At 38.8% G+C, this 11,648-nt stretch overlaps 1 protein-coding gene across 1 annotated transcript; it reads right to left on the bottom strand.

Moving 5' to 3' along the window:
• Nucleotides 1–101: 101 nt before the first annotated feature.
• Nucleotides 102–9,887, bottom strand: LOC122832313 (von Willebrand factor A domain-containing protein 5A-like). Its single transcript, XM_044118938.1, has 11 exons — nt 9,755–9,887; nt 9,442–9,494; nt 8,994–9,196; nt 8,686–8,908; nt 7,687–7,853; nt 7,485–7,599; nt 6,392–6,564; nt 6,220–6,308; nt 5,624–5,768; nt 4,781–4,860; nt 102–4,662 (listed from the first exon to the last, which is right to left on the bottom strand). Exons 2-11 carry the CDS (start codon nt 9,482–9,484, stop codon nt 4,389–4,391), a joined length of 1,512 nt encoding a protein of 503 aa, XP_043974873.1. The 5' UTR covers nt 9,485–9,494; nt 9,755–9,887; the 3' UTR covers nt 102–4,388.
• Nucleotides 9,888–11,648: the final 1,761 nt, after the last annotated feature.

The raw sequence follows: 11,648 nt of genomic DNA on the forward strand, positions 1-11,648 counted from the left end.
AAATACTGTGGGATGTGATTACAATACTTAAAGCTCCAAAATTGATATTTGATGACAGTTGGTACTTGATGGTGAACTCTGTATACAAAAGAACGAATATGCTAGATTCAGCAGTAGTTTTATTGAGAATTATATGTTGTAGCTGTCAAAGATTATCTAATGACAACATTCAAATTTTTAGCTTTACTGTATTTTGTTGACAGACCACGTCCTTGTAGCACAGAGGGGGAAATACAGCACCACAGAGCTCAAACAAAAATGAACAAAAAAAAAAAAGTATAAATGGGGACATAGGACAATCTCCTTATGGAAAACAATACACGGAGTGCTTTATAATGCAGTATTCTTACACCTTCTGAGGTTCTTGGCTTTTTTGAGAGAACGAATAGCATTAATTGTTACATTTGAAATATGGAGTTTCTGGTTTACAGAAACCATATTGTTGTTGAACTGGGTTGACTGCAAAGACAGACCCAAAAGTAGCTCAACAGGAAAACTAGACACATTTCAAAACAGGAAACCATTACTGAAATCCGATTTCCAGTAAAGTCTGGGGTTTAGCAGACTTCACCTCCCTCACTCACAACTCCTAAAATCTTTTTTTTTGGCACTTAATTCAAAAGTATTTGTGAGGTCCTTCTTCTCTTTTTTAAATCAACCAATCCTCTTGAAAAGTGATATTAACTGACAAGAAAGACAAAAAGGATTATCATTTTCTGTTTTGTCTTAAACAACCTAGACATCAGCTTTGGGAACATGGAGAGGAGAAACATTTCAATCTGGAGAGACTCAGACAGAGAAAATGAACAGCGATTAACAAGGTTTATTGACAGACATGAATTTAAAGTTCTTTGGCGCTCGGGCCCCGGCTGTGGTCATCAAGCTGTGAATTGCAATAAGCTCGGATGAGCATTCCCGATGTAGGATAGGAATGTCATCCCCCCGGGACCCGACCCTGGTGGTGGAGGTCGGAGAAGGATGCGAGCTTGAGGATCTGGGCGAGGGAAGGTGGAGAAGGGGTGGAGGAGGGTTGAGCGCGGTTGGGATGCGGAAGACGCCATGGATGGAGGTCCTTTTCAGCTGGGCCTTGGAAGGCGATTGGACGTGACGTGGCTTGGTCCAGCGTTGATAGGACAGCGGTGATGGGCGGGATGCTCCGATAGGACGAGCCAGGTGGGGCTAAAGAGTCTTCCAGTTTGAATTTGCGCCCAGGCTTCATGTCTGGGAGTTAAGGTTTTTGACAAGCAGTGTTTTCTTTTTCATCTTGTGAGAAAAACTGAGAGTGATGGTTGGAGGGTATGGAGGGGGGTTGGGGTATGCCTAGCCTGAACACCCCGGTTGGTAATATATGCAACCCTATTGTATTGAATCAATGCACCATGGATTAATGGGGGCTAGAAGGAGCAGGAGGCTACAATGGGGAGGCTGCAAAATGAGATCTTCTGCCTCGTGGTAAGAAACAGTATGAAACAAAGTGAAGAACCAGCAGCATCATTCAAACTCTTATTCAAGGGCAACAAAGTTTTTTCAAAGTTCATATCTTGGTTGTCATTCCTTTGTTATTTTTCCTCTACCATCTGAAACAAAGCATGAGACTGTGTGAGAACATCCCAGCTCATGGTGTTTGTTACAAACAAACTGAGAACAATAAGAACAAAAGGCTGAGAACAAGAACAGGAATGAGTGGAAGTGGGACGAGGAAGATAAACACATAAAAAGGAAACATCTTATTGAACAATATGATTTGGTGATAATCAACATGTTGATGCAAACCCTGTTGTTGGTGTTCTTCTTCCAAACTGCAGATCCAGTCACATTTTTGGAGAATGGATAATTTGCTAAGTGTCTGTCTGAATTTTAAATCTTGCCTCTAAACATTCTTGCCTACTGACTCATTATGTCACAAGATAGAGGAACCTGCGGCAGACGTCAGAGACCGATGTTCTGGTCCTTGTTGCTGTGTCTTCTGTTCCTGGTGTCACCATGCATGGGGTTCTTTCCCAACTTCTGGTCCAAAGTTTTGATTCTGTCCTTTGACTCATACACACACCAGTACATCACAGAACAGGCCATCATCAAAGTTTCCCTGGAGGTCCTGAGGGACACCACAAAACAGCAAAACCTCCAAGGAGAGGAAAATGTGAGGTTATGTTGACTTTGTTTATTTTCTCTTTAAATAAGAAGAGATTGTGATAACAATATATCAGCTTACAAATCACCAGAAGGCAACAAATCTTTTTTTACTCACAGATTTACCTTGGCCGTGGATTCTGGAGAGCCGTGAGAGAAGTGGTGAACTCCAACGCAAACATGGACCTGAAGAGTGCCACTGGAGCTAACCCAGTTTACCACTTTGACTCAGAAAGAATTGACGACTCTATTGCGAAGCTTCGGGAGTTCTGGACTCAGATTATTCTCTCAGTACGAGCCAAAGAGTACGCGAGCGCCCGTCACAGCTTGGGCCAGTTGTCCCATGCCTTACAGGTACAAACTGAACCTGATAATCATAATACTGTCCTCCTCACAGTTTCTATTCTTTTCATTTTTGTTAATAGCTATTTGGAAAATTAAAAGTTTTTTTTTCTTAATGGTGAAACAATTTCTTTATATCAGGATTTCTACCGTCATAGTAACTGGGTGGAGATGGGCAAAAAATCAGTTTACCTGCATCTCCTGCAGCCAGATGAGCCTGCTTTTCCTTTAGCTAAAGGTAAACTGTTCAGATCTTCAATATGATAAAAATGTCACTGACATCAAGATAAATGTGTCTTCTATTAATGCTATTTGTAAATACCAATGTATGTTTTTTTTTATCTATTCTGCATATATAATAAAATAAAATATAATTTATAATGAAAGATAGAAAAGTACACATGGAGCTTCTTGTAACTACAGTGTGATGTCAGTGATATTTGCAACTGGAATTGAAATGAATGAATTTTGTTGCTTGTTATGACCAGTAACATGACACACTTTCACAATGGTACTTAGTACTTCTGATGACCATAGTATTCTACTTTGTGTGTCAATAAAGAGTTCCTTCACAGCATATATTGCATTAAAAAGAGGCACTAAATAGTTATTTTTGAATAATGAGGAATAAAAATTTATCATCTGTGTTTCAACTAGTTTAGTTCCATCTGAAAATGTGTTTGTTTGTTATGCTGGCAGAAGATACACCGACCTGTAAGGACTGCTTCACTCCTACCTGCAGAAACAATCTCCTACCGACTCTGAAAAACTCAAACCTGCTCACCACCGGGTACACCAGCAGCTCTTTTCCCTTTAAGCCTAAAGGTAAAAGTTCATACACCTGCAGTTCAGTGGATTCTTTTTTTTTTTTTTTTTTCATTGAGAGGTATTTATTCATTCTTCTTGGTCAGCCTGTGAACCTCAGCAGAACCAACCTTTCTCTTACAGGCAAATGCAGCCATGGAGGCATTTTTGACAAAAGTAGTCTTCTGAGCTCCAGAGGGGGATAAACAAAGACAGCACCTCATTAATGTTCTCCCCTCACCATTACCTCCATGTGGAAGCTGCAGGTTTGGCTGCCATAGCTACCCAGACTGCCCTGAGAGATCTTAAAGACACTGTGGGCCCTAAGGCCTTCCTCAAGTACGCTGAGACTAATCCTATGAAATGCTACAAACGCCTAATGCAGTTCTCTCAGTACTACTGTATGAATCAATGACAAACTTCCACTGACAGGCTCTTCATTGTGAGGCAGGCTCCAGCTTTGGTGTTTGTCATGGACACCACAGGCAGCATGTTTGAGGAGATCACCGCCGCCCGACTCAGGGCTCACTCCATCATCCAGAGCCGTGCAGAGCAGCCTGGCACCTTTCTGCTTGTGCCCTTCCATGATCCAGGTGACCCTACTTTCACTTTCTGCTGACACCCTTCACAAGTAAATGGAGCTGTAGCACAGCAATTAATTTTTTCATACAGTTCACTTCTTCATCTTTTCCTCAGGTTTATAACAAGTAGGCTAACTTTGTTCCAAAGTGGAAACATAGGAGAACTTGTCATTTAAGTACGGTGGTTGTGTGTTGATCATCCTAAATATCTGCAACAAAACACATCTAAACCTGTCCAAAGTGAAGAAGTTGGCGAGTGTGGTAAAAAAAGAAAATGGTGACAGTGGGAGAATTTCTGTGACATTTTCAATTTGGGATTAATTTTATGAGATAACAGACAAATTCATTTATTTCATTTTTTTATGTAAATAAATAAATTTACCCCGATAAAAAAAATTATCAAGGGTGCCAATAGTTTTAAATAGCCAATAGTCTTAACACGTCTGTCATGTATATAAAAAACTAAGCACTTCTACTCTAATTGAATATTGTTAATGGAAATCTTGTTTTGAGATATTTAGAATAAGAAAATTATATCAAATATTCCAAATTGACGAGTAAAAGCAAGAAAATGACTGAAAATGAACAAAGTTTAATTTCTGATGACCTCAGTTCAGTAAATTCATGGTAAAATATAAGGGGTTGGATTGATCTGTCGTCACTTGCATAGGTTTTATCAGCAAGATGTTTCCATCTTCCTGTAAAAGATAAAAATGCATCATTCACCACATGTCCTCCTCCCTCTCTGGCCATCCCATTGATGAGTTCAGAACTGGCACCTTCTCCAATCCCAAAAGAGAAACACCTGGAGTACAGAAGCATATGCTTTCTAAACATTTGTAAAATTTGCCACATTTTACAACACATAAAAATATTGGACTGGTGTCCAGAGCTGGACACTATTGTACTGGAGTGGTGATTACCTGTGAAATTCAGAGTGTTCCTTCACCTCATCCAGAACAGCTTTTGTGTAATTCACCTCACCATCAGTGAAGACGAAGAGCTAAAAATAAGAAGGAATTATTTAAAATTAGAACCTGAAGGGAGAAAAAGCTGTTTTCAGATGAATAACTTTAGACATGATACAAGGATACTGCATCTGGCAAATTTTCAACTTGATCAGGTGATGATAAAAAGTGATCTGTTTTAGCATCAGAGACGCAATTTACCAAGGGGAGAGAGGAAGCAAAGACAATACTTTAAAAGACAACTGAATTTTCTACAACATGTCTGCAGTTCATTGAGAAAGTCTAAACAAACTGCACAAAGTTGCCCTCTGATATCTTTTGAGCTTTCAACCTGCCTACTATGGATTTAGAAATCTCAGATTTAAGCTACAAATCTACGCTTTAGATCAAAGTGTGTGTAATAAATGAAATCCCAACAGATGTTGTCCACACTGAAATTTGAATGCTTTAATAAACTAGGGCTTTAAACATATCTGAACACATTAAAAGCTTAGTCATAAATTGAAATATAAACAACACAATTAATGGCTTAATCTCAGCAGTGTTTAATGAGTTAAATAGAAACATATGAATAATACCACTGCATTATATTATGACTTCACTATTTTAGATCTCACCTTTTTTTTCCCCTGTCAATTATTTACTTGAATTACAAAAAATCTTTTAATGAAATAAACTTGAATACTTTAAAGAGTTGAAATATAAAAAGTCCTAACCCCTGCAGTAAGTGAGAACTGTGCTATGCTTAAGTTTTCCTGCTAGTGTCAGCTTGGTGCCACGTGTGTGTTTGTGCATTACTTGTCTGGGATGTTTAGGAATACAGGGCTGTCTGTAAATTTGTCGCAGAGGCTCCAGGATCTCCGATCCTCCCAGATTAGCGCCCATCTCCTCAACTTTTTTCAAAGCCCGTTTAAGGTTCTTCTGATTGTACTTTGCGCTTTTGCTGTTGGAGAAACAGTGCACACTTACTGCAAGTCTGTAGATCTGTTGAATCAGATTATCTATGAATGTCCATATAAAACTCTTTCTGCATGTACTGGTCCCCCTGGTAAAGATGTGCAAAAAGCCTTAAAATAAAATAATCTAATTTGCAGTCATGTGTGCAATGTCACACACACTTAAAAATTTAAATTAAACATATATACCCAAAGAATACGAAGTCCTACTGGTACAGTAAATGCAGGATGTGGAAAGTATTAACTGCAGAAATGTCAATAAATGTGTCAATCGTTTCTTAACATAAGAGTTTCTCTTAACTAAATACATGTAGTTGAATTAAAGTGGAGATTTTGCCGCCATATACATCTTTATTTGTTTCTTAATCTTAAGGTTTTGGTTGAATGTTTAGCAAGGGAATCAATAGAAGTAGCTCTGTATGCACTGTCCAAACTCACGGGAAGACTTGTTCGTAATGATCTCCAAAACCATAAATATTGAAATAGCAGCCCATGGGTAAACTCTTCAACAGGAGCATCAGTGTATCCTTCAAGGAAAAAGAAAAGAACATAAATGCCACAATATGACTAGAGGGCCATAAATCATAAAATGTTTCTTCTAAAAGATTACCTTGGCACTGGCAATGCGACTCTGACGACTTCCACAATATGTCGGGAAATCCATGCTCCCTGATCGATCCAGTAAGAACACAAACTCTCCACAGGATGTGAAATTAGACATCACAGATTCAGGAAATTCAGGATACAGGCTCACCATTACCACTGGATCACCCATCAGTGTGCCTGAAACAAATGTGAAGGCCACGTACCATCACAAGTTGGCTATCCCTCCTGTGATTGTATACAGTTAATCAACAACATGGACAAAGTAAGCATTTTGTTTGAAAAACACCATTATAATTAGGTTTTCCAGTCGCAATACTAATAACGGATGCAAGTCTATTGATTTTTAGGCTTTGTGCCTAATTGTTAAGCCTCTGATATTAGCTAGCTTGAATTGTTTTCCCACTCTAACATGCAAGTTCACATTTGCAACATAGGTGAGGCTTAAGTTCCACTTTTTTTCTTTATTATTGTTTTTTTTCTTCATTTATTTTTGTAATGTCTGATTTTAATAAATCTGTGCAATCACTAAAACTAGAAGTGGGAATTCACCTTGTCGCTTTTTGACTCTGAATTTGTTTTCTTTAACCAGTTTTTTGATAGACTCTGCAGATGTGAATCAGCTTATCATTAAAACCTGGTACAGCACATGATATTGTGATGTTTAAACATGATCTGTACATGAATGTTTGTTACTTTCTAGGAATTATTATCCATGTAGACACGCCCTCTTTAAAACTCAATTTGAGATGAATGAAGGCTTCATATTAAGATTTTTTTTATCTGACAATTAAACTGTAACAGTAACACAATTAGCAAGAAAGATATGGGTCATGGTAGTGGCATTGTTCACGCTTGCTCTTTCACTTGACCAGGAGAGACAGATAATTGACATCGTAGTGGACTTTCAAACAGTAACGCCAACTCTGAAAATTCTCACTAATACATACTGCATAAAAAGTGTTCCTCATACTTGTGCTTTAGAGCATTAATTACAAAGATGGGTGGCTACAAACCTTTTACAATAATTCTAAGCTGTTTTTAAAGAGATGAAACATCTCCTGAAGAGGTTAAACAAATCATAAACCATCTCTACCCACCAGGTCTGGCAGAGGCCTGTCTTGCCTCCACCACAGCAGAGGGCCGGTGGGCATCTTTGTAATAAATCAGTAGCTCAATGTCTCTGTCAAACTTGTGTCCTGTACCCAACTTCACCTATAGTTAAAAAACACAAAAATAGAATTAGTGATTTATCTTGTGCGTACCAATCACACCCAGCAGTAAAATCAGCTCTCTACCCACCGTGGCCTGAGTTTGATCAGCGTTGAGATACTGAAGAGGCTCCAGAGAGCAATTGGACTCTATTTTAGAGACTGGACGAGGAGAGGACACTCTGGCAGAAAAGGACAGACTGTAGGGCACCAGAGAGGCTGGTACTGCGGTCACCTGGACACTGGGACCTTCACTACCTGGAAACACGAGACAGAACAGACATTTAATAGCATCAGCACCCCAAATTCACAGACACTGAGAAAAATACATCCATGGGTGTGCCTCCAATTAACCCACGGTTTCCAAAGCAATGACTTCATCACTTGGACTTCTTCTGACTGTTAAAATAAATGCCACTCATTCTGCATATTAACTTCTGATTCTGAAGACATCAATAAAATAAAATTAAAAAAAAAATCACCTACATATACTTCATCTCATTATTGTGGCATTTGACAAATAGAAATAATTTTGGTAATTCTACCTAACATAAAGCAAAGAGAAGTTTGGGTGGATGTAACTTCAACCAGTGAACAAAAGATGCATGTGGCTTTTTCTTCAGTGTATGTAAACTTCTGGTTTCAAATGCTTGTCTTTCTTGAACAGAAGAAAGAATTAAGTAAATTGGCTCAGTTTGTTGGCATTGTATTCTGAAAATATTTCATACTTGCAACATTTGCTTGGAGCTATTCCACAATAACAGGAAATGACTAACTTGTGTTGTGTAATAAAGCTGAACACTACACACAGTGGAAATTTCAACCACTGAATGCCCCCAAACTTAGCTAAAGGTAAAAATTCCCAGAAAGACTTCAGGATTTTTTGTGTTTGTTCATTCAGCACTCCAGTAATGTGTTAGAATTTACACCAGGATGAAAAATGAGCCATTTATTCCTAAGATGAAGCTCCAATATGACATCATTATCCAACATTTTCTTTCACAGTGGATAACAGCAACAACTGTGTGAAGTTTGGCATTTTAAGTATTTTGCTAAGTATTATCAAGTTGATTTCTGACCGTTTTCCTACCCTGAGGTTGGTATCGAGGGTTGAGCACAGCAGGCAGACAGAACCTCAGCCCATCATCAGCCTGCACAGCCAGCTCAGTGGCGTACTCCAGCCTGATGGAGGCGCTCTCTCCTGGAGGCAGATTGCCCAGGGTCAGAGAGAAAATATCTGGACTCTCATCACTCTCCTCCAATTCGAATACCTTCTGACCAGAGCTCACAGCGTCATCATACACCTGCCGAGCCTGAAGTCCACAAGAAACATGTCGGCAATGTCCACTTCACTGTGACTTAGCTCCTTTATAGAGAGGATATTTGAGTCCAGCTCACCTGCTGTCTGTCCATCACCTCAGCTACAATGTGTGTTTCTCCAATCTGAGCACTGAAATGACACACAGCAGCATCTCCAGGCAGAGGGAAGACAAACACGGTTTCCAGAGGTTTGTCCTCCTTATTCTGAAAGTTCAGAGTGGAGACCAGAGTAGCCACATGGTCCTTCACCTCCAGCAGAACATCGATGCTCTTCAGAGGAACTGAGAAAGAAAGATCTGATTGTTGCAATAAAGATCTTTTGGATGTCAAATGACAAAACACACTGAAACATTATTTCAAAGTATCTTTGAAAGTCAGGCTTGATATTATGATTTGCATCATGGTATAATAAGATAAGAATTTTGTTCAATTTAGTTTCTAAGAGTACAGCCACCCAAGTCTAACTAAACAGAAAAATGTCTAAAATATTAAGTAAAAAACTACAAATAAAGCTTTTGCACAATACCTGAATCTTTTTCAGTGGTCAGCAGACAAAATAGGTTGGACATCCTTCCTGAACTGAGTTTGTTAGAAGGAAACAATTTATTGGAAAATTATAAATAAGCAGAAACCTAATTCGAGATTTAAACATAGTAACTGATTGATAGGTTAACATAATTGAAGGTTTACAGTGTTAGAAATATGAATCTTTCAAACCTTTAAATCAGAAGGGCTCATACTGGTCAGCTTTGGACGCTGAAACTCTGTATTGTTTACCACATTTTAAAAGATAACGCTACACATCCTGGGCTGCTATAGTTAACCCAAAACATACATACCTTTATAACAACGTGCTTGTATTCAGGAGACAGGAGCAGTCAGCGCTTCCGAAGGAAGTTTTCTTGTGAATCCTTCAAGTTTCAGTGTCTGTTATTTACTCATGTCTCGCACGGCGTCACAGTCACGCCTCTTGGGAGCGCTCGTTTTAATACGTGGGATTGGAGAAGGGGGCGGTGCTATTTACCCGGTTCGGTTTTCCATCCACAACCACCAGGGGGACAAGTTTGCCAGGGGGACAATATTTCTAATTTTTACCAATAAACTCGACTTTTACATGAATGTATTAAAATGAAACTATTCTAATTGTTAAAGGAAGAAAGTTACTAATTTAGCTTAATTTGGAAAAAGCTTGGCTCTCTTTTCTTCCTATTTTCCGGGTCCTTCCAGCGAGGAGTGTGGGCCAATCAGGAACGACGAGGCGTGATGACGTCACAGAGTTACAGCGTTTAATCCAATAGAAAACCACAATGAAGTAACAACAACAGCTGCAAAGCAGCCAAGATACAGACTCATTCCGAGACAGACAAAGAATAAAAACAAAGACAGAGAAAGGAAAAGCAAAGACATGTCTTTGGAGAAGGCTGATGCCAAAACGGCAGAAAATAACAGCAATCTAAATTATTATTATCGTGTTCGATCTCTTATAGTGAAGGCGTTTCTCTCCTTGTTAATGTATTAATTAAGGCGTAGCCCTGGTTCGACCAACCAGGAGCTCCCCTGGACACTCAGAGGAACTTAGACCTTCCCTTAATTTCACGCCAGAGATCAAAGGCCATTGCTCTCTGGAAGAACAATGGAGCAAGCAGCTGCATCCTAGGCTCTAGGGCCATTTGGGCAAATAAAAGCATAAAACAAGACTTCACAGATACCTGTGAAATTCGGAGTGTCTCCTTCACAAAGTTAACTCAGTGATTTAATTTAAGAAAAGATTATCTTCACAAACCTAATTCTGGTCTACTGCATTCAGCATTTTCCAAAGATTTAAGTCCCTGCTTTATCACATAAAATCAACAGCACAAAATGAGGTACAATTCCTTTTCTAACCTATAAAACATAACATTCAAACAATTTTCTAATACTAAACAACACATTTTCATTGAAACGCTTTCCATTTGATTCAGATATTATCATAGACAGTACAATTTTCAAATACATTCAGCATTCACCATTCTAAACTTAGATAATACACTTTGGTTAAAACTTGCTATTAATACTTAGAAAATGTCTTAGAAATTAAATGTTAATGATCTCAACATTCTATGTTGTATTTTAGTTTAAACCATGTCAGATGTGGTTCTGGGAAACCTTTGATGTTCTGTGAACCATATAGGCTTCTGCCCTGCAATAAATGCTAATTTTATGGCTTCCTCCTGGGCCCTGATAACACTCCTAAAGAATCTTTTCGATGTAGTTCCTGACCTCTGATAGTTTAGTTGTAAATCCTTGACACAAAATTAAGAAATTTGTTCAAAATCAGACTGTTCAATATAACCTTTACACCTGGGGTAAGATTAGCTGTATTAAGCACTAAAAATAATTATTTTCTTCAACATAATATATTTACATTTTTTAATTTATCATTTAAGCATTTAATTCTTTGGTTAATAATCTACTTTGAGGGTCAGACGGTATAGACGGTCTGAAAAGTTTATGAGCGGCACGTAGAGGTCCGCGTATGAGAAGGTGTCCCGAGTTGTGTTCAAAAGCGTGGTGAGGGTTTTTGCACTATAGTTTGGTCCCTGTAGTCTATGTTGTTACTGCCGAAAGAGAGCCGGACTTTTTTGGCATTGCTGGAGGTTCTGGCTTTTTTCAGGATGTGATTGGCGTGCTTAAACTCTGCACCAGGGTAGCAGTCGACCTGCAAGTCTGGGTGCATGGGTTTGGACAAACTGT

The sequence above is a fragment of the Gambusia affinis genome, linkage group LG06, assembly GCF_019740435.1.
Source record: "Gambusia affinis linkage group LG06, SWU_Gaff_1.0, whole genome shotgun sequence".
NCBI lineage: Eukaryota > Metazoa > Chordata > Actinopteri > Cyprinodontiformes > Poeciliidae > Gambusia > Gambusia affinis.

Bases quoted from the DNA above. Each gene is read 5' to 3' on its own strand.
- LOC122832313 (XM_044118938.1), bottom strand. From the start codon at position 9,484: ATGTCCAACCTATTTTGTCTGCTGACCACTGAAAAAGATTCAG. The intron at 6,565-7,484 runs GTGGGTAGAGAT...CATTTGTTTCAG, and splicing joins ACAGGCCTCTGCCAGACCTG to GCACACTGATGGGTGATCCA. The intron at 4,663-4,780 runs GTAATCACCACT...TCTGTACTCCAG, and splicing joins GAACACTCTGAATTTCACAG to GTGTTTCTCTTTTGGGATTG.